We start from the raw sequence: 22,637 nt of genomic DNA, 5'->3' as shown, positions 1-22,637 counted from the left end.
TTCAAAAGAAGAGATTTATGTGGTCAAAAACATATGAAAAAGGGGTCATCACTGGACATTAGAGAAATGCAAATCAAAACCAGAATGAGATACCATCTCCTGCCAGTTAGAATGGCGATCATTAAAAAGTCAGGAAACAACAGCTGCTGGAGAGGATGTGGAGAAAAAGGAAAGCTTTTACACTGTTGGTGGGAGTGTAAATTAGTTCAACCATTGTGGAAGACAGTGTGGCAATTCCTCAAGGATCTAGAACTATAAATACCATTTGACCCAGCAATCCCATTACTGGGTATATACCCAAAGGATTATAAATCATTCCACTATAAAGACACACGTGGGACTGTTTACAATAGCAAAGACTTGGAACCAACCCAAATGCCCATCAATGATAGACTGGAAAAAGAAAATGTGGCACATATATACCATGGAATACTATGCAACCATAAAAAGGATGAGCTCATGTTCTTTGCAGGGACATGGATGACGCTGGAAAGCATCATTCTCAGCAAACTAACACAGGAACAGAATACCAAACACTGCTTGTTCTCACTCTTAAGTGGGAGTTGAATAATGAGAACACATTGACACAGGAAGGGGAATATCACACACTGGGGCCTGTTGGGGTGGGGGTCTAGGGAAGGGATAGCATTAGGAGAAATACTTAATGCAGATGACGGGTTGATGGGTACAGCAAACCACCATGGCACATTTATACCCATGTAATAAACCTGCATGTTTTGTACATGTATCCGAGAACTTTAATTTAAAAATATTTAAATATTAAAAAAATAACATTGCATGATTTTTCCACATTACAATAAAACCAGAAAAATATTTTTTACTAAAGTGCAAAACAAAAATAAAGCTTTACTTTTATAATATTTTCTATTTTCTTTTCTTTTAAAAAGGTGAACAACAACAAAATGAACAAATAAAGATATTCCTTTTGCAACCTAAGAGTCATTTGAGTTTTAAACTCTCAAAGACCTGAGATCTGTTTGTGAATTTTTCCCCCTTATCTTTCCAGTTCTGCTTCTAGAATTTCCCCCCATGTATCTGCATCCATTGGGTACATGATTTTTTCTGGTAGGCTAATGGAAGAACAAATGTTGCTATATCTGCCACTTAGCCATTCGTGTTTCACTTTACTCTTCTGGTAATTCCTCAGGAGTATTACCTGAAAGAGATAAATCACCATTAAAAAAAGACTGTAGTAGGTGGTTGTGTTTAAAGCTAGAGAAGGGGATGGACAGGGCTGAAAAAAAAGAGTATCTACATTGATATACACATATACTAATAAATTTGTATATCTGTGCACGTGTGTACATGTATATGTGTACTTATAGAGTGGGCCACACTGTTTACTGGGGGTTTGGGATAAGGTGAAGTGAAAAGAAGGAGCTAATTCCCCTCTGGTCAACAGAAGAAAATTCCTGAATTTAGAATTTCAAAAATGCAAAAGGATAAATGAAAGATACTGTGTAAACAGTGTGGTTAGCAGGAAAAGACTATTAACTTTAACTGGTTTCCCAAAGTCAATACAGTCTCTATGTTATTCTGCATATGCAATTCTATTTCCTCCAAGCAGCAGAAGTTATCATTGGTTCAAAATCATGACACTGCTATCATGACACTGTCAAAAACACTGCAGATTGCAAAGATTAAACTTACCCTCCAAGAATAACCACTTTCTAAATCATCATCTATTTCTCTTCGGCACACAGCTCTTAGAGTCATGCAGTGAGGTTTCCATAAAGAGTCATTGTTTCTTACTGTGTCATTCCAGCTCCTGCATGTCAAGGAAGCCCTGCACAAACTCCGTATGTCCAGCTGACTGAAAATTTTTAAACTGATTTCTTCAGGCAGCAGGTCAACAAAGTTGTTTTGACTCTCATGTTTTTCCTTCTTAGCATCCACAGAGTTCGTGTCTGTGTGAGAAACTCTTGAATTATTGCTTCTCTTGGAGTTTTTCTGCATAGCTTAATGTTTTAGTAAATTATCCTCACATGTAACCTAAAAGGCAAAATTTAAACATGCTTAGTCTCCAAATAGGGCTATAAATCCTACTTTGAGTCAGATGCTTTTTAGGTATAATTTAAGAACTCTAACTTTCTTGACTTTAGCATCTCAATCTGTAAAATGGGCCAATGCTGCTCCTCTCCTGAAAGTTCTTGCAAGGATTAACAGGGATAATGTGTAAAACATCTAGTCTTGCCACATCTTTAGTGCACCTGGGAGGCACTCAACATGTTAGTTTCACTCTCACCCAGGTTGAAGTGCAGCTGTGTCAGCATAGCTCACTGCAGCCTCAACCTCCAGCCTCAAGCGGTTCTCTCAACTTAGTGTCCCCCATACCTTTTTTTTTTTTTTAAACAAAACAAAATGAAAAAAAAAAAACAAAAACCAAAAACTTTTTGAGAAATTGTTCTTGCTATGTTGCCTAGGCTGGTCTAGAACTCTCGTCCTCAAGCGATCCTCCTGCCTTGGCCTCCCAAAGTGCTAGGATGACAGGCAGGAGCCACCACACCCAGTACTTTTTTATCTTGGAAAATGTATATGAGTCAATCCTATTAAACTTCTAAACACTTGTTGTATATGGGTACTGATGCCTTGTCATTAAATTTTTGATTTGCAATTTGTGACTTAATCATAAACCGGCTGGACTTCTAGTTGTTTATATAATAATGTTTTCTACTTGTAATGTAATGGGTAGGTAGGTGCTTACATTTGACACAAATACTATCCAAAATGGACGAGAAGATGAGATCTGGGTTAGGACGCAAAGTCATGCAAAGTCTCAAATATTCAACTCAGTTATTAGTATTTTAGAAATGACCCCTTGAAGTTATTCTACATGCATAGTTAATTAAGAGTTAAGCATAACAGTCACTGAAGCCATCAAGCAACAGTGAGTCACAACTGTAAACAATGTTTAGAACTCAGCTAGGTATAGCATGTGACTATTTGAAGCCCAGATTTAAAGCTCAGTTTCAGCTAATGTACCTAAGGTGAATGGTGCAGGTTTCTTAAATCAGTTGAAAGCATCACTGGGTACATCATCACCCTTGAGTTACTTTTGTATACAAAGACGGCTTGTACTCACTTAAAATCAATTTATTCCATTTTGCACTTCCTTTTATAATGGGGGTTGGTTGTGCAAGAGGAGGGGTTTGAGATAGAGCTAAATACTTCTTTTAACTCAATAAAACACAAATCTCTTTTGTAGATGAACTACTCAGCTATATGTTTCTGGACTTGTCAAGACCATGGTGGCTCCCATTCATGAGGTTGATTTATGATCCAGATTAGCTGTGGTGGCTGGAACTGTAGTCTGTGTTCAACAGAGGTCTTCTTCTTGAGGGTTTGGGGAAGGAAGAAAGCAAACTGGTAAAAACAAGAGTGAGTCAAGCGCAAGTTTTTGCCACATACCTTGGCCCCTCCCACAGTCAATACACACCAAAGCCAAACCACCAGATTCTTGAAAATCTCACATTAGGACAATGTTACAGTGTATTGAAACGTTACAGTGTGTTTATCCACTTCTTCCAGGATCTTACTAGGGGAATCAAATGCCTTCCCTTGTGGAATTCCCTTAACGGGAATGAAGGCTTTTGAATTTCATCGCAGGGGGTGCCTTGGCGAGGTTCTAAAATCCCACCAGCAATCTTTCTTTTACGTCCAAGTTCCCTGGATGCCTGGAAACGACTCCCATTTTTTTTTTTTTTCCCTTTCTCCTTTATAAACCGAGCTTTGCTGAATTCTCTCTCAAGTGAGGTAAAATCTCGTTCCTCTTTCACCTGTCACTTGGCGGGATGGATCGGAGGCAGCGCAGTCGGAGGAGCTGGGAGCCACACTTCGTCCAGATCCCGTGGGTCAGGGCTAATCACCCCACGTCCCATCTGGGCCACCCTCCTTGTGTCCCGCGCGGGCTGCAGCTGCTGGAGCCCAAGAACACGGGACACAGACAAGTGAAAAACAACAACCGTCAGCGCTGTCACCGCGGCTCCAGGCTGCGGAGGGGAGGCTCAGCTTGCGTCGGGGCCGCGCCCCCAAGCATGTAGACACCTAAGCCAAGGCGTAGACACCTAAGCGCGTAGACAACTAAGCCACCTAAGCCAATGGAAGACATTCCTACCTACTGGATGGCGGTGGCTTCTGCCGCGATTTAAATTCTCCGGAATTCGAATCGTTCCCCATAGCCCTCCACATCCCGCCCACCTGAGCCCCGCCCTGCTGACTCGGAACTCGCGCAGGCGCCGAGAGGGGCGCGAAGTGCCTTTGGGGATTGGTAGTTTTTGCCAGGGCGTCTCAGCTCGGGAAAGGAAGGAAAGAAAGGCTCCAGGGACTACAAGGCCCGGCGTCCTCCAAGTTGGGTGGGCGGTGAGAAGGGTGGTGGAGAATAAGCCGGGGTTTTTAAATAATAATTTTGAGGCGGTGTGACGGGGGAATCCCCCAATCGCGTCATCAGTAGGCGTGGAGGGGCGGGACTCGGTAGGCTGGGGCTGGGCTTTTAGAGCACCGGCGTAGCCGCTCGGAGCCTTTGCGCCCCTCCCGCGGTGTTTTTCCCGTGGCCTGGGTTTGCCCCGCGCGTGTCTGTGGAGGGCGGAAACAGCGGACGGGTCAGTCTCCTGGAGAAGAGGCCTAATCCTCGCCCACCATGTCCGGGGGCTTCGAGCTGCAGCCGCGGGACGGCGGTCCCCGGGTGGCCCTGGCGCCCGGGGAGACGGTGATTGGCCGCGGGCCGCTGCTGGGAGTAAGTGTGGGCAGGGGTTCCTGAGGTTCCTGAGAACTGGTTTCAGTCTTGGCCCGATTCCCCACAGCGCCGGTCCGCCTGTCTTGATTTTAAAAGTTTGGGGGGCCGCACGTTTTTCAGTCACTTTAAGCAATTCATAAACGTTTCTTTATGTTGCTTTTAAAACACCAGGGGTTGGCAAACCAGAGTCTGGGGGCCAAATCCAGCCTGTTTTTGTATGACCCCATGAACTAAGAATGATTCTTAAACTGTAAAATGTAAACAAGAAACCTACTAATTTTTCAGGGAGAACAGTTGCTCCAAGGGTTGAGGGTATTGCGGCGTGTCCTGTAAAGCCTAAAATATTTACAGTAGTGTCTGGCCCTTTACAGAGAATTTTGCGAAACTGTGGTATTATGTCCTCTAGGCTAATTTCTTTTAAGCTTTGGTCTCCTTTGCAGGGCTGTGTGGACCTTACTTGTTTATTTATATTATTTATTATATACCGTAAAATGAGTAACCCTTAATAAGTAAAGTGTATAGCATTCAAGTCATTGATCTAAGGAGACTTTACCTACCTATACCAACATCTTTAACTGTTTCAAAACCCTATCAGTTAGGTGTTTTTGTTATTCTCATTGTTCAGATGAGAAAATTCAGCCATACATGCGTTATTTAAAATCTGTACATAACATTTTGGACACATAATGCCACAAAGCTAAATATGCCCTACCTTCTTTGGGAGGTTTAGGAATGAGAACATTTGCGTATGGCATTCTGGAATTCTATACATCTCTTCTTAAGAACATCTAGTTTTTTTCTTCAACGTTCAGCATTTCTTATTTAGTGCTCACTCCGTAGAACATTTTGCAGATCATAGCACTGTGGGGCACACAAAGATGATTGGAACATGGGTCTTTACCCACTAGGAGTTTTCTCTTGGGACTGGAGAGACAGACCTGTATTAGTGAGTTAACAGCAACGAGTAAGGAGTGTGTACCGTTATCCTGGTTAACTTTCCGGAATCTAAATGGAGCCGTTGGTACTTGCCTTAGGTCCCTTCTGGGAGCAGGGAAAGGAGTGGTAGTTTAAGATTGTATTATGGAAGTTGATACTAAAGGTGTGTGTGTGTGTGTGTGTGTGTGTGTGTGTATGTGTGTGTACATGTACATGCACATGTGTATGTAGTAAGGTTATTGAGGAAGTAGATGGTCCCTTGCTGTTCATTTTTTTTTTTAAACTGGGCAAGTGATTATTTAAATGTTTAAGTAACATCATTTCTACTTTTTTCCTTTAATTAGCCTATACAAACACCAGAAGGAACCGTCTGGAGACTTTCTTTTTCTTTTTTTCTTCCTTGAATGCATAGGTTAGAAACTTAGAGTATGTGCTTCGTCTAGTAATCATATGTCTGATGACTAACGAGTTTTGACTTGCTTAAGAAATTGTCACCAGTAGAGTACTGTGAGTCGGATTAAAAGATGGATGAATTTAGGCCCCTATTTTAGAAACATGGCAACAGATGGCGGACCCTTTCATTATTTGTAGCTTATTCTTTGGATTGTCTACTTGCTAATGTGAGATGAGCGTATTTGATATCTGTTTTTAAAAATGGTAAGGAGTAAAAGCCGGGCAATTATCTGGTCAAGATTTTGCTTTTCCTTTTGAAATAATATTCAGTGATGAGATTCTGTTGTCAAGGTTGGCAGGTATCAGAAGTGGTTATGAATGACATCCTAAGTGTATTGAAGGAAAAATTTGGAGAACAAAAAAATCACCTTGTGGTTTTTTGATTTTGGAGCTGACAGATGCACTCATTTCTTCTCTTCAGTAGTTAAAACACAACATAAGGGCTTCTGTTTTCAACAACAGCAATTCCAGTGAGATTTATTTTTATATTGTGAGAGAGTGAAGACTGAATTCTAAGTGGAAAACTTAAGAAATTAGCTGTAAATTGGTATACATTGGAAATGATTAGTATGAATAAGGGTGATTTTGAACTTTCTTATTTAATTGGCCATGTTTTTCTGAGACAAGCTTCGTAAACCTTGATGGCCACACAAACATAAAGGCTTATAATCCCACTGTGTAAAATAGTCTTGGTAGTAAAATGGTTTGACAATGAGAATGTTTTTATATTTTTACAGTGGTAGGAAGACACAGCAGAGAAACCTGTCACAGAGAACGAAGCACAGTGAAATTTAAATCTTTCTTGTGCTCTTTGCTTTCATGTGAGTCATCAGCGAACCCCAGGTCTTTGTTTACTAGATTTTGATTCTGCCCCAAGATTGGCATCAGAAGGTTTGCAGCAGGATTAATCTTCAGAGAACTTCAGAGTTAAAACAACCAATCCAAAAGATTACATATTGTATGATTCCATTTATATAACATTATTGAAATTGCAAAGTTACAAAAATGGAGAACAGATTAGTGGTTGCCAAAGGTTAAAAAATTAGGCAGCAGGGCAGAAGGGAATAAATATGGCTATGAAATAACAACATGAGGGATATTTGTGGTGATAGAATTGTGCTTTTTCTGGACTGTGTCAATATCAGTATCTTTGGTTGATATATTGTACTATAGTTTTGTAACATGTTACCACTGGGGGAAACTGGATAAATTGTACAAGAGATCTTTCTATATTACATCTTTCAATAATATGTGAATCTACCATTATCTTAAGAAATTTAATTTAAAATGGTTTTACAGTACAACATGTCAAGCACTGTTAGGCCAAAGAATTTCCTTTATGGCTTTTCTTTGATTAAAGCTATTACACTCTTAAATGAAATATATTATTTCTGATTTCAAATTTTTCTTATTTTGTTTTGACAACAGGGATTATATGACACATTTCTTTATGATTAATTTTTCTTCTAGGGAACAAGATAATGCAAGATATCTAGTGAGACTTTCTCAATGTAGATGTAATTAAATTGACTGCTTTGATTAAAAAAAGAAGAAACCCCAGTTGGGGGAACAGAGAAGGTCATAGACTTCATATAGACTCTTCAGAAGACATCAGTTCACCACTTCTAAAAATGTTATAAATGTTCTACAAAGTTCACACAAAGTAACCATTCCCGGACCTGGCAGCCCAAGAGTTTAACTACTTATTGCAGAATCCTCCTTGCTGTCCTGGAATGCTCTTCCTACCTGCTCCAACACAAGTTTCTTCCCTCACACTTCTTTTATTTCTAGTTTGTCCTTCACTCATTTTAATTATTTAGGCTACAACCAGTGCCTAGTACATAGTAGGCCTTCAACACATGATTTCTTCCTTCCATTCCTGCATCTCAGCCTCTCATTCACTCTACCCTCAAAAGGAACCTAATTGTGACTTAGATATGAAAAAGGGTTTCATTGAGTTTCAAAGTGAATTTACATATAGTAAAGATGCAGTCCTACCAACTTCTAACCTTAGGGAGTAACATTCATATTGAATTAAGTGTTAACATTTTTCCTATTTGTTGATTGATAATTCACCAAATTCAGGAAATAGTTGATGAAGTATAGGAGAAATAAAGATGAAAGAGAAACAAATCTTTACTCTCAAAAAACTTAGAGTTTTGGGTTTGAGAGGCAAATAAGTATTAATAAATAACAAAGCTACAGCCTCACATGGGGACTGGAGCCAGGCTGACACTCGGAGTGAACGAAGTGGGAGGGAGAAGAAAAACAACACAGGGACAATGATAAATGACAGCAGTTCTGCCTCAGTGTTGGGAAGGCCACACGGGGAGGGTCTCTATGCAGTCCCTGCTACTTTCCCCTATTCCCATCTGGTAACAGTGTCATATTGTTTTTTAAAGAATAGTAAGAAATTTGAATTTTTAGATATAATTCCTGATTTTTAAAATGTCACATTTAATGAAAAGTTTTGATTAAATACCATGAGCCTTTTGACAAAAAGACTTAAATTCTATAAACTATTTCAAGAGATTTATTCTGAGGCAAATATGAGTGATCATGGGCCGTGACACACCCCTCGGGAGTCCTGAAAACATGTGTCCAAGGTGGTTAGGGTACAATTTGGTTTTCTATATTTTAGGAAGGCATGAGACATCAATCAAATACATTTAAGAAATATGTTGGTTTTGTTCAGAAAGGTGGGACAACTTAACATGGGGGTTGGGGCTGGTGCGGGGAGCTTCCAGGCTATAGGTAAATTTAAACATTTTCTGGTTGACAATTGGTTGAGTTTATCTGAAGACCAGAGGTCAAAGGAAATGTTCAGGTTAAGATAAAGGATTATGGATACCAAGTTTTATTATGTAGAGCTCTCAGATAGCAGACTTTAGAGAAAGCAGGTTGTAAAAGTTTCTTATCAGACTTGAAAGGGTACCTGGCTCTTAGTTGATTATCTCCTGGATCTGGAAAGGAAGGGAAACAAGGGGGAAATGGGATTCTCTGTAGAATGTGGATTTTTTTTTTCCACAAGGGACTTTGCGGGGCAATTCCAAGGTATGGCAAGGAAATATATTTTGAGTTAAAATTATGCCAGAGTCAGATTGGAAAGTAAGTCACAATGTACAGGGTTAAATAAAACTTATCTGATGAGAATTTATGATTTGTAGGGCATGACTCCCAGCTCCCTTAGAAAGGAACTTGGGCAAGATAAAAAAAAAAAAAAAAAAAAAAAAAGCAGAGCTTAGTCCTCAAGCCAGAAACAATGATGTCAACATGGAACAGAGAGGTATAAGAAGGAATCTGCATTTAAGAGGTGGGATCAGGGAAAGAAAGCTTCATGAACTTGTTAGCATATTGAGCTTGACTGTGTGTGTTGGAACAGTTGGAATTTTGGTAGGTGAAGAGTGAGTGGTGTAGGGAAGGGCTTGTGTGGTTTAAGGCTCTAAGATGTGGCATGTTGGATAATTGGGTAAGTGTTGACCAGACTTGTGGGATGATCACATTATGTCCATGATCCTGTTTATCTTTTACAACCATTGTTTTTTAATGTATTAGTTTTTAAAGTAGACTTTATTTTATGGAGCAGTGTTAGGTTCACAGCAAAACAGTGGAAAGTACAGAGAGTTCTCATATATACTCTGCCCTCATACATGTACAGCTTCCCCTGCTATCAACATTCTACACCAGTGTGGTATGTTTGTTACATTCGATAAATCCACGTTGACATGTCATTATTATCCAAAGTTCATAGTTTATACTAGGGTTAACTCTTGGTATTGTATATCCTATGGGTTTTGACAAATGTGTAATGACATGTATCCACCACTGCAGTATAACACAGAATTGTTCCACTGCCCTAAAATTTTCTGTGCTCTGCCTATTCATCCCCCAGAGGTTCCCTGGGACCCCTGGCAACTACTGGACTCTTATTTTCTCCATAGTTTTGCCTTTTTCAGAATGTCATAGAGTTGCAGTCATACAGTACATAGCCTTTTCAGGTTTCACTTAGTAATATGCATTTAAGGTTCTTCCATGTCTTTTCATGGCTTGATAGCTCATTTCTCTTCTGTGATGAATAATATTCCATTGTCTGGATGTACCAGTTCATCCATTCACTTACTAAAGTTCATCTTGGTTTCTTTCAAGTTTTAGTGATTGTGGATAATACTACTATAAATATTTGTATGCAGATTTTTGTGTGGACATAGGTCTTCAACTCATTTAGGTAAATACTAAGGAGCACAGTTGCTGGATTGGATAGTAAGGTTGTATGGTAATAGAATGTTTAGTGTTGTAAGAAACTGCCAAACTGCCTTCCAGAATGGCTGTACTATTTGCATTCCCACCAGCAATGAATGACAGTTCTTGTTACTGGGCATCCTTGTCAACATTTGGTGTTATCAGTGTTTTAAATTTTGATCATTCTAGTAGATGTGAGATGATTCACTTTTAAAATATTCTGAGTGAATAAAAATATAACAATCCATACAGAAGACTCCTGTAGTTGAATATGTGGTGATTTCTCCCCAACAACAAGCAAGCAGTCACTTTTGCAGCAGACATCAACTGGATGTCCTCTAATTCAATTTAATTCTGGCATCATCTCTCTGGAGATAGCATCGGCTCCCACAGGTTGAGGGCTCAGTTCCCAAGATTCCCCCCATCCTGATGCTAATTGCAAGCCCCAAGTTGTTTTACCTGTGCTTCTGGACCACTGGCTGTAAACTGGAGATCCCATGACCCTTTCGTTGGGCTCTGTTAATTTGCTGGAGCAGCTCTTAAAACTGGTTTGTTATAAGGGATATGACAAAGGATACAGATGAGGAGATACATGAGATAAGCTATGGGGAGGGGTGCAGAGCTTCCAAGCAATTGCTCAGATTTCATCACCACCAGGCCTGCCTTACAAGAGCTCCTGAAAGAAGCACTAAACATGGAACAACCAGTACCAGCCACTCCAAAAACGTACCAAATGGTAAAGAGCAGCGACACAATGAAGAAACCATGTCAACTAATGGGCAGAACAACCAGCTAGCATCAAAATGGCAGGATCAAATTCACACATAACAGTATTAACCTTAAATGTAAATGGGCTAAATGCCCCAGTCAAAAGACACAGACTGGCAAATTGGATAAAAAGTCAAAACCCATTGGTGTGCTGTATCCAGGAAACCCATCTCATGTGCAAGGATACACATAGGCTCGAAATAAAGGGATGGAGGAAGATTTACCAAGCAAAGGTAGGGCAGGAAAAAAAAAAAAGCAAAAAAAACAGGAATTGCAATTCTACTCTCTGCTAAAATAGAGTTTAAACCAACAAACATCAAAAGAGACAAAGAAGGGCATTACATGATAGTAAAAGGATCAATGCAACAAGAAGAGCTAATGATCCTAAATATATACGCACCCAATACAGGGGCACCCAGTTACATGAAGCAAGTTCTTAACGACCTACAAAGAGACTTAGACTCCCATACAATAATAGTGGGAGACTTTAACATTCCACTGTCAATATTAAACAGATCAACGAGACAGAAAATTACCAAGGATATCCAGGACTTGAACTCATATCTGGACCAAGCAAACCTAATAGACATCTACAGAACTCTCCACACTAAATCCACAGAATATACATTCTTCTTAGCACCACATCACACCTACTCTAAACTTGACCACAAAATTGGAAGTAAATGACTCCTCAGCAAATACAAAAGAACAGAAATCACAGCAAACAGTCTCTCAGACCACAGTGCAATCAAATTAGAACTCAGGATTAAGAAACTAATTCAGAATTACACAACTTCGTGGACATTGAATAACTGGCTCTTTAATGTTGACTGGATAAGCAATGAAATGAAGGCAGAAATAAAGATGATTTTTGAAACCAACGAGAACGAAGACACAATGTACCAGAATCTCTGGGACACATTTAAAGTAGTGTCTAGAGGAAAATTATAGCAATAAATGCCCACATGAGAAGCAAGGAAGGATCTAAAGTTGACACCCTATCATCAAAATTGAAAGAGCTAGAGGAGCAAGATCAAAACAGCTCAAAAGCTAGCAGAAGACAAGAAATAACTAAAATCAGAGCAAAACTGAAGGAGATAGAGACACAAAAAACCCTTCAAAAATCAATAAATCCAGGAGCTGCTTTTTGAAAAGATCAACGCAAGAGACCACTAGCCAGATTAATAAAAAAGAAAAGAGAGAAGAATCAAATAAATGCAATAAAAAACAATAAAGGGGATATCACCACAGATTCCACAGAAATACAAACTACAATCAGAGATTACTATAAACAACTCTATGCACATAAACCAGTAAACCTGCAAGAAAGGGATACATTCCTGGACATTTGCACCCTCCCAAGCCTAAACCAGGAAAAAGTTGAAACTCTGAATAGACCAATAACAAGTGCTGAAGTTGAGGCAGCAATTAATAGCCCACCAACCAAAAAAAGCCCAGGTCCAGAAGGGTTCACAGCTGATGTACAGAGCTGCCTTTCTGTACAACCATTCTTTTGGTTGTACAAAAAGAATGTTTAGAAATGAAAATCCTTTTTCTGAATTGGTTCTATTAATGCTTTGTCACTGAAGTCAGGGCCAGTAAGAGACTGCCTTTTAGAACTCTTTTGAACAATGCCTCTGGCCAGAGTTCAGTAACGAAGGTGCTGAAGTGGTCTGCTTTCCCCCAAACACAGCATCTCTAATTTAGCTACTTACTAGTTGACAAACAGCAATTTAATCAAATAAGGCATTGATTTTTCTTCTATAAAATGTCTATGTGTGTGTGTGTGCATGTTTTTTTTCTTTCCCCTGAACACAGTTGAACCAAGTACACTGCAAGCATTATGGCACTTCATCACTAAATATGTCAACTTGTGTCACCTAAGAACAAGGACATTTCTTCATAGCTATATTCTGTTGTTATATTCTAGGAATGTGTAACCGTGCCATCAGTTTTAATATTCTATACTCAGTTTTGTTCAATAATGTACATTTTGCATTTTTTAAAAAATCAGGATCCAGTTAAATATGTTTTAATTTAATCCAGAATGGTTTTCTTGCCTTTTGTCTTTAATGACATCAATGCTTCTGTAGGTCCAGGCCAGTTATTTATAGAGTATCCCCCAATTTTGATTTGTCTGATTGCATGCACATAATTTGTTTCACATTAAACATTTTTGGTGAAAATATTAAGTAGGTGATGTGAATTCAAAGTACCATGTTAGGAAGCATATCTATCAGTTTGTCCTGTTGTGGTGATGTGGTAAGTATGATCACCTGGGTAAGGTGGTGTTTGCCAGATTTCCCAGTTAAGATATCATTTCCTTTGTCAGTAATCTGTGGAGTGATACTGATACTTCATAAGTATTTTTTCCCAACAAGCCTTTTTCTGACATCCTTTTATCCTTTCCTAACTTAATTTTTACATTGATAGTTAGAAAACAGTGATTTTTCTGGTTCTACCATTTCTTCTACTTAAGCTGGCATTCTTTTATAAAGAAAAGCATCTCCCCCAGCCTTACCCTCCCATAATACTGGAATATAGCACATTGAATCCCAGAACAGTCTATAATTCAGACTCATGGATTATTTTGGGATTCAATATGCTGTATTCCAGTATTATCACTATTTATTTTGTTGCTCAAATCGTTCTAAATTTGGTCAGCGAGAGTTTTTTCTCTATGGTTTCTCTGTCCTTCTGACATGCACCCATCCATTTTTGAGCGTTTCTTAGTCCTCTGGCACAAGAAGATATCCTTGGTCCACATTATGCTTTTCTGCCTCAGACCTGGAATATGACGTTTCTCAAAAGAGCTCTGGTTTCTTTTAGTGGGGAATGGTATTTAGAAGCCAAGGTCTGTAATATTGGATTTATTTTTTCTTCCAAGTGTCCTCCTTCTCCCTGAGAAATGCTGCCTTTTCTGAGCTTGCTATACCTGGTTCCACATATTTTTATGCCACTCTTTTGGATTCTCTATTAGCTTGGCTTCTGCAATGTTGGATCTGAAATGTGTTTTTAGCATTTCCCACTAACAGTGTGACTTAATTTTTCTGGGAGTGATACCAATGCTTCAGCACCCCTAGATCCCTACTCCCTCTATCCTCTTTTTCTTTCAGTTGCCACCTGCTTTTCTCTGCTCCAGCATAGGTTCTGGGGCTTGATCTTCTGAAATTGGCATTCCTCATCTCTCTTACATATAAGTTAAAACTTTTAGTAATCTTCGTCTCCTAGTTTTGCATTAGATATGGGATGGGATACGTATTGTTTTATTTGCTCTATTTGTTGATTTCTTTTTTTTTTTTTTGAAGAATATATGTTGTGATTAGAATTTAGGTGGTTATAGTTATTCTATAAAAATTGGAATTCCTCAATTTAACTATTTTTATGGCTTTCTAAGATGTCAAATATCTGACTTTGAGTTGAAGTTTTGGTTTAAACTTGTTGACTCTTGGTAAACTTGGGCAAGTCTACAGTATATTTTGAAGTATGTTATGCCGTTTGTCCTACCCTAAATGGCCTCTAGCCAGTGTATTCTGAGTCCTTGGGTTTCTTTACTTTTTAGTAGCCTTTTTCTTTCCACTCGCAGACCAACATCAGCCATTTTCTCCTATTGTCAGTGTGCTACCTACTAAGCCCTACCCACTTAATGAATAGAGAATTGGGAATTTGGATGACATGTCTTGTTAGACTTAGCTATGCCATTAGGATCAGCAGGACCAAATGGAAAGCCTGAGGGCCTCTTGTAGCTTTATTTAGGATCTGAATTGCCTCTGAATGTCTATTTGATTATTAAATAGCCATTTCTGCCTTGTTTTCAGTTCTTTACTATGTTCTAGTTTAGACAGTTACACTGGATAAATAATCTTAAAAACTGAGGTTTTACTTTAGGTTTTGTGTAATAATACTGAGGGATGTAATACAACATTAAGAGCATGGATGGTTCTGGAATCTGATTCCTTAGGTTCAGGTCCTGGCCCAACTACTTATTGGTTATGTAACTGAGTAGTTGCTTAAACTCTCTGTACTTCCATTTTCTCACCTATGAAGTGAAGTATACTAATAATGTTTTCTTCATAGGTTTTGTGAAGACTGAAAAAGATGATACATGACGAGTCTGGAATGGTGCCTTGATATTGATAATTGATTGTTATTACAGTTGATATATTAATTAATAAATAATAAAAGTGTGTTGGATATTCATTCTGTACAAGGAGCAGTGATAGGCTGTTAAAGCAGATCACCAGATCTTTAAGATAATCTGTATGTTACATGCTCCCCACCCCCTCTCCGTATATCAATCCTGAAATTAAAATGTTTTAATGATAATTTATTAAACCTTTACACTTCCCATTGAGAAAGTGCAAATGGTTATTTTATAGCGTATTCACTATTTAGGGGTTTACTTTAAAAGGAACATTATAAATGTCTGAGTGATGTTAATTGCAAAGACTCTTGATTCTTTTTGTATTCTGTAGGGACACATAGCTTGTAATGAAATTACACTGTTGTAGAGTTATGTGTCCACTAGAGGTCACATTATGCTTTTATATTGCTTAAAATGTCTTTTATCTTTGTAATGTCAGTGAAGCCTACTTCAAAGAAAGACAGAGATAGGAAAAGTTCATTTATTGCTTCCTGCAAAAATACAGTTTTAAAAAGAAAAGAAAGAAATTTAAGATAGACTGTTACAGGAACCATCTTTATATGCCATAGTTTGATATTTGATAGCTGTTACTCCGCTGGTTAGAAAATTGGTTTGTAGTATCGAAGTAACAATGAGATTTTGGTACCCAAGCCAGAAATAGGAACTTTTTACTCTCAGTCACAGAATAATGTGTATTTTTTGAAATTTTTGAATGATTACATGTAAGTGTAGTCATGTATAAATGTGTTCTCACATTTATTATTATTACTTTTTCTTTTGAAACAGGGTCTTACCCTGTCCCCCAGGCTGGAGTGCAGTGGCATGATCATGGCTTACTGCAGCCTTGACCTCCTGGGCTCAAGCAGTCCGCCTACCTCAGCTTCCCAAGTATTAATAGTTGGAACTCTAGGCACATGCTACCCTGCCCAACTAATTTTTTATTTTATATAAAGATGGGGGTCTCACTATGTTGCCCAGGCTGGTCTTGAACTCCTGGGCTCAAGCAATCCTTCCACTTCAGCCTCCCAAAGTGCTGAGATTGCAGCCAATGCACCCTGCCTATTACCTGTTTTTATTAAAAAGAGTATGGATTTGGAGTACTGCCTGCTTGGAGAGTGACCTACCCAAGTTACTTCTCTGGACTTTCAATTTCTTTGTAAAGTGTGAATAATAGCTGTAGCAATGTTTTGTTGAATCACAACATTTAAGCTAAAATTCTGTGTAAATGATGAAATGAGTCAACAGATAACTGCTGTTGTTTTTATCCTGCTAAGGTACATTCTGGGAAAAAGAAAGGAATCTTTAAATTTTTAATAGATTTTTAGTTTGTACTTACTTCTTTGATAGTCATTGTGGCTAACAATAGATTGTAAAAAAATTCATTCAGGTGATACTCATTCCAATGCTTGATGTTACTCTCTGTATGTCACAGCCTTGAGTGTGGAACCACTGTCTGGTAAAAAAGTGAGTACTGTACTGACTCCTGGCAGTTTTACATTTTTTTTGTGTGGACTAATAGGTTTAATTGAATTTTTGTGTTGACTTGGTGTGTTTTTACTGATAAATTTGGTTCTCATGCAGATAATGCCAAAATTCAAGTGCTAAATACCAAGGTTACCAACAAATGGGTCAGGTAGTTATGGTGTTAGTGAAGTTGGTGCTTAACATGATCTTTACATTTTTTTTTTTTACTCTATAGATAACAGACAAGAGAGTATCCAGAAAACATGCCATTCTTGAGGTGGTGGGTGGTCAGCTGCGAATCAAACCGGTAAATATTTTGTCAATTATTTATTTTTACTTTTGTCTCTTACTCTTTCAGTTCCCAAGCAGAGGTGCCTATTTTCTAAGGTTATGGGAATAGAGAATTAATGTTAGAATATATCCTTCTCATTGCCAGAAAATAATTAGGAGATAAAGATCTAAACTATGAGAAAAATTATGTATTTTCTTATATGACAATGCCGCATTTACATAATCAGAATTTTAATGAAAGATAACCGCCAGTTCATGTATATGTTATGATTTGGTTTAAAATTGAATATTCCAAATAATATCCAATAAAAAAGCTCATAACTATGTAATGGTTGTTTTTTGAGCTGGGGTGGTGACCAAAGTCACTTAAATGTTATAGGGTAATATTTTAACACATTCTGTATCACTCTGTATAGAGTTGAATATTTGCAAAATTTAGACTTTGTTCAACTTTGAGGTTTTAAAAATGATTTTAATTTGGAAGTTTTTGTTGAGGACTAGAATTTTAATTGCTTGCTTTATAGTTTACTGCTGCAAAATCACTGATGATATGCAGGGACAGCCAGTTTCTAAGAATATACAATGTGATTATTCCTTTTCATTTGCAGAGTCTATTGTGTAGAGGAATGAAATATGTGTATAAGGGTCCATTTATTTTAGACTAGATATTATGGTGGTAACATTTTAGGGAATTAAATTCATTAATTTATAACCTCTTTAAACCAATTTGTATTTTCATCTTTTATATACAACTGCCTGTTGTATTGTTAGTTCTTTATTTTACACAGCTAGTACTTGCTTTTATTATTCTATATTGAACTGTTTATAAATTTGGAAAACATCTTTTTAATTTTAGTACTTGGAAATTTTTTGAATAAAGTTGTACTCACCTTATCTCAACTTTGAATAAATACTCTTTAAAAAGGTTTATATCTCATCTTCATTCTGCATTGTCTTAGTGTCTTGAAAGAGTGTTAATAAATATCTGGAGTCAACACTCCTGTGGGAGCCACTTTATTTACCATCAGTTATTCATCTCTGTATCCTCTCCAGCTATCTTATTCTTCTGAGATGACATAATGGATCTTACGGTCCTTGAGTATAGGAACTCTGACTAATCTTTGTATCACTAATGTTTGGCATATAATAGGTATTTAATTAATATTTGTTGAATGCATGAGTAAATGCTGTGGTGAGAATTATTTTTGACATTTCTAGGAGTGGGAACACGATAGATTTTTACAAAAGTATGTTGTTCTCTGGTGCCCAGTTTCTAACACCTTGCCAATAAACTACCATGGCCTAAAATAAGTTTTTTGTTGTTACTGAAGCACATTAAAGGAAAGAATAGAGATCTTGAAATTCTTATCCTGCCTTTTCTTTTCTTTTTTTTTTTTTGTTTTGTTGAGATGAGTCTCACTCTGTCACCCAGGCTGGAGTGCAGTGGTACGATCTCAACTCACTGCAACCTCTGGCTCCTGGGTTCAAGTGATCCTCCTGCCTCAGCATCCCGCGTAAGCTCGGACTACAGGTGTGCACACAATGCCTGGATAATTTTTGTATTTTTAGTAGAGATGGGGTCATATTGGTTAGGCTGGTCTTGAACTCCTGACTTACCTTATCTGCCCGCCTTGGCCTTCCAAAGTGCTGGGATTACAGGCCTGAGCCATGGTGCCCAGCCTTATCCTGCTTTTCTAATAGAACATGTTATCAGTAGATTTACTTTTTTCAAAATAGCAATTCTAAGTTGTCAAAAAAAGGTACTTGAAAAAGGATAAAAAAGATCTACCTTTCTCCCATGCCTAACTATCACATTTGTGGGAAAGTTTACTTTTTACTTTATTATGAAGGCAAGGTTAATACTCCTGTTACAGCTTTTTTTTTTTCAGCTTTGTTTTTGCTCCAGTGATATCTGAAAACATATGGTAGCATAGTATTTGGAAATGGTGAATGACTCATTTTAGAAACTCAGCAGGTTTAGAAATGACTATATTTTATTTTTATAGATTTAGGGGGTACAATACAGTTTTGTTACATGGTCATATTGTGAAATGGTGAAGTTTGGGCTTTTAGTGTAACCATCACCTGAATAGTGCACATTATACCCATTAATTTCTCAACCCTTACTCACCTCTCACACTACCACTCTTCTGAGTCTCTAGTGTCTGTTATTCCGCTGTGTCCATGTCAGCACATTTATTTTGGGAGCAAGTTAATTAGTGGAATTGTGAAGAACTCAATAGATCTCAGGGTTTCTCTTTATACTCTTTATTTACTTAGTGATAAGAAGAAACCCTTCTTATAAGAAGATTGACATGGCATTAAATTTTTGTATATCAAAAATAAGTTGTTAGAAAACCTTCATGTTTACTAATGCATGAATATTTTAAACATTCACGTTTTTCTCAGTGTTAATCAGGGAAATTTATATTTTACAAACTAGGATGTTTTACAAATTGGCTTTAATAAAGGTGCTTAGTTGGATTTGTGTCTATACTTGGCTGAAAATTATTCAGATATATTTTATACTTCTGTGGCTATTCAGAAGAGTACTAATAATGTAAAATAGGTATGCCCAAATTAAAGGTGATTTCATTAGTTGAAGATCTTATCTTGAGTTAAATTTTATCCAGTATGTAGTGAGCCGAATTTCTATGTGGGATTTTGGCAGTGTTCAGTTAAAAAAAAAAAAAGGCTCCTTTTTGAAACTACTCTTCACCTTTACTATATCTTTAATTAGATGGTACTCAGATCGTAAAACAACTATGTATGACATTAACAAGTGTCTTTTGAGCCCAAAACTGTAGTAGAAATAATACTAGAAGCAAAGCAAAAATTCTTCATGAGACTCTAGATATAAAACTAAAATTTGGAATGATTTAAGTTACATCTCTGTTTATGATCTTTTAAGTATTATTTAGTGTAATTTTGTAAACTTTCCCTTAAATGTAATGTTTAGACATAGGAGAAAGGTAGATATTTTTTATCCTTTTTCGAGTACCTTTTTTTTGACAACTTAGAATGTCACACTCTTCTGGAGAATGTCTAATCTTAAATACTCTGCAAATTTTAGACAGGGAATTAGAGCCCAGGCTCTTTGAACTCTGTGTAATATTTTGTTGTTGTTGTTATGTTTCTGAAGTCAGGATTCTCTTGGCATTGGGTGTTTCTTCTTTAAAAAAATGTCTTCAAGTTAAAACTAATTGATAATCTATCTTAACAAGAAGTTTTAGTGCCTTCAGTTAAATAAAATTTTAGAACTGAAAGCAGCCTTAGATTTAGCTTACGTATGTGGAAATTTGATTGGGTCAGGGCTAGCATTACACAAGAGGAGTTTTTATCAGTAGATGGTACTGGGACAGTTATCTGTTTGGAAAAAAAAAATTAGACCCCTACTGAAGACCCAAAAATCTACTCCAGGTGGAATAAATGTGAGGGTCAAACTATAAAACTCTTAGAATATAATATAGGGGAAACCCCTTATGACTGTAGAGCAGGGAAAACATGAACTATAAAAACAGTTGTAAAAAGCCAATTAAATTAAAATTAAGAAACTTTATTTATCAAAATACACTAATGAAAATGATAACTACAACAGGGAGAAGATATTTAAAACATACGCAATTGGCAGATGAGTTGTATTAGGCCATTCTTCCATTGGTATAAAGAAATACCTGAGACCGGGTAATTTATAAAGAAAAGAGACAGGCTGGGTGCAGTGGCTCATGCCTGTAATCCCAGCATTTTGGGAGACGGAGGTGGGCAGATCACTTAAGGTTAGGAGTTCAAGACCAGCCTGGCCAACATGGTGAAACCCTGTCTCTACTTAATATACAAAAATTAGCGAGGTGTGATGGTGTAATGTTTAGATGTGGGAGAAAGGTAGATATTTCCTGTATCTTGGTTGCTTGGGAGGCTGCGGCAGGAGAATTGCTTGAACCCCAGGGGGACGGATGTTGCAGTGAACTGAGATCGCACCATTGCACTCCAGCCTGGGAGACAGAGTGAGACCCTGTCTCAAAAAAAAAAAAAATTTTAATTGCCTCATGGTTCTACGGACTTTATAGGAAGCATGGTGCCATCATCTGCTACATTTCTGGTGAAGCCTTAGGTAGCTTTCAATCATAGCCGAAGGCAAAGGGGGAACAGGCATGTCACATATCGAAAGAAGGAGCAAGGGAGAGAGTGAGGGGAAGGTGTCACACACTTTTTTTTCTTTGACTTTTAAGTCCAGGGATACATGTGCAGGATGTACAGGTTTATTACATAGGTAAATGTGTGCCATGGTGGTTTGCTGCACAGATCATTCCATTCTCCAGCTGATAAGCCCAGGATTCATTAGCTATTCTTCCTGATGCTCTCCCTCCTCCCACCCTCCACTCTTCAATAAGCCCTAGTGTATGTTGTTCCACACCATGTGTCTATGTGTTCTCATCATTCAGCTCCCACTTATAAGTGAGAACATGTGGTGTTTGGTTTTCTGTTTCTGCATTAGATTGCTGAAGATAATGGCTTCCAACTCCATCCATGTCCCTTCAAAGAACATGTTCTTGTTCCTTTTTATGGCTGCATAGTAATTCATGGCGTATATATACTGTATTTTCTTTCCAGTCTATCACTGATGGGCATTTAGTTTGACTCCATGTCTTTGCTACTGTGAATAAGCCACACACTTTTAAACTACCAGGTCTCACGAGAACTCACTCACTATTCCGAAGATAGCACCAAGCCATGAGGGATCCCCACCCCCATGATTAAAATCCCCGCTTCCAGCATTTGTGGATTACGCTTCAACATGAGTTTCAGGTGAGGACAAATATCCAAACAATATCATTCTGCCCCTGGCCCCTCCCAAATCTCATGTCCTTCTCACATTGCAAGATACAATCATGCCTTTCCAATAATCTTCCAAAGTCTTAACTCATTCCAGCATTACCTCAGAAGCCCAAAGTCTCAGTTGAGACAGAGCAAATCTCTTTCATTTATGAGCCTATAAAATCAAAAGTTATTTATTTTCAAGAAACAGTGGGGGTATAGGCATGTGGTAAACATCCCAGTTTCAAAACAAAGGGTGTGTAGGACCAGCACAAGTTCAGAACCCGTCAGGGCAGTCAGTAAGTCTCAAAGCTCCAATGTAACCTTTGACTCCATGTCCTTATCCTGGGGCACACTGATGCAAAGGGTGGGCTCCCAAGACCTTTGGCACCTCCACCCCTCTGGCTTTACAGGGTTCATCCCCTGGGGCTGCTGTCACAGGCTGGAATTGGTAGATCTACTATGTTTGGGTCTGGAGGTTGGTGGCTCTCTTCTAACAGCTCTACTAGGCAGTGCCACAGTGGGGATTTTGTGTGAGGCCTCCCACCCCGCATATCCTCTCTGCACTGCTCCAGTAGAACTTCTCTTGTGAGGGATTTGCTGCTATAGCAGGTTTCTGCCTGGATACCCAGGCTTTTCCATACATCCTCTGAAATCTAGGTGGAGGCTGCCAAGAATCCACCACTCTTGCACTCTGTGCACCCACACGTTTAGCACCATATGGAAGCTGTCAAGGCTTATTGCTTGCATCCTCTAAGGTGGTAGTTTAAGCTG

The 22,637-nt window shown here is 38.2% G+C and overlaps 2 protein-coding genes across 15 annotated transcripts in view; one reads left to right on the top strand and one right to left on the bottom strand.

Moving 5' to 3' along the window:
- Positions 1–789: 789 nt before the first annotated feature.
- Positions 790–4,266, bottom strand: FBXO48 (F-box protein 48). 11 transcript variants are annotated; one of them, XM_032291900.1, is made up of 4 exons: positions 4,136–4,266; positions 3,104–3,384; positions 1,672–2,013; positions 790–1,177 (listed from the first exon to the last, which is right to left on the bottom strand). In XM_032291900.1, exons 3-4 carry the CDS (start codon positions 1,975–1,977, stop codon positions 1,016–1,018), a joined length of 468 nt encoding a protein of 155 aa, XP_032147791.1. In that variant the 5' UTR covers positions 1,978–2,013; positions 3,104–3,384; positions 4,136–4,266; the 3' UTR covers positions 790–1,015. The 11 variants fall into 11 exon arrangements, with proteins under 11 accessions (XP_032147791.1, XP_032147796.1, XP_032147797.1 ...); XM_032291905.1 differs by having other exon boundaries at positions 4,140–4,266; XM_032291906.1 differs by having other exon boundaries at positions 3,104–3,351; positions 4,140–4,265.
- A 129-nt stretch (positions 4,267–4,395) lies between these two features.
- APLF (aprataxin and PNKP like factor) overlaps positions 4,396–22,637 on the top strand; it is a 72,304-nt gene continuing 54,062 nt past the window's right edge. For 3 of the 4 annotated variants that reach the window (XM_032291895.1, XM_032291894.1, XM_032291893.1), the window contains exons 1-2: positions 4,397–4,753; positions 16,993–17,064. In XM_032291895.1, coding sequence (XP_032147786.1) covers positions 4,658–4,753; positions 16,993–17,064 — 168 coding nt within the window. In that variant the 5' untranslated portion in view covers positions 4,397–4,657. Of the gene's footprint in view, positions 4,754–16,992; positions 17,065–22,637 lie in introns of all 4 variants that reach the window. The other variant, XM_032291896.1, reaches the window with a different exon arrangement.

The sequence above is a fragment of the Sapajus apella genome, unplaced genomic scaffold, assembly GCF_009761245.1.
Source record: "Sapajus apella isolate SASKATOON/1434 unplaced genomic scaffold, GSC_monkey_1.0 scaffold26, whole genome shotgun sequence".
In the NCBI taxonomy this organism is placed as follows: domain Eukaryota; kingdom Metazoa; phylum Chordata; class Mammalia; order Primates; family Cebidae; genus Sapajus; species Sapajus apella.
Note: the sequence above shows the minus strand (reverse complement) of the source record. Positions and strands in the feature narration are given on the sequence as shown.

Bases quoted from the DNA above. Each gene is read 5' to 3' on its own strand.
- FBXO48 (XM_032291900.1), bottom strand. From the start codon at position 1,977: ATGCAGAAAAACTCCAAGAGAAGCAATAATTCAAGAGTTTCTCACACA. The intron at 1,178-1,671 runs GTAAGTTTAATC...TATCTCTTTCAG, and splicing joins AAAGTGGTTATTCTTGGAGG to GTAATACTCCTGAGGAATTA.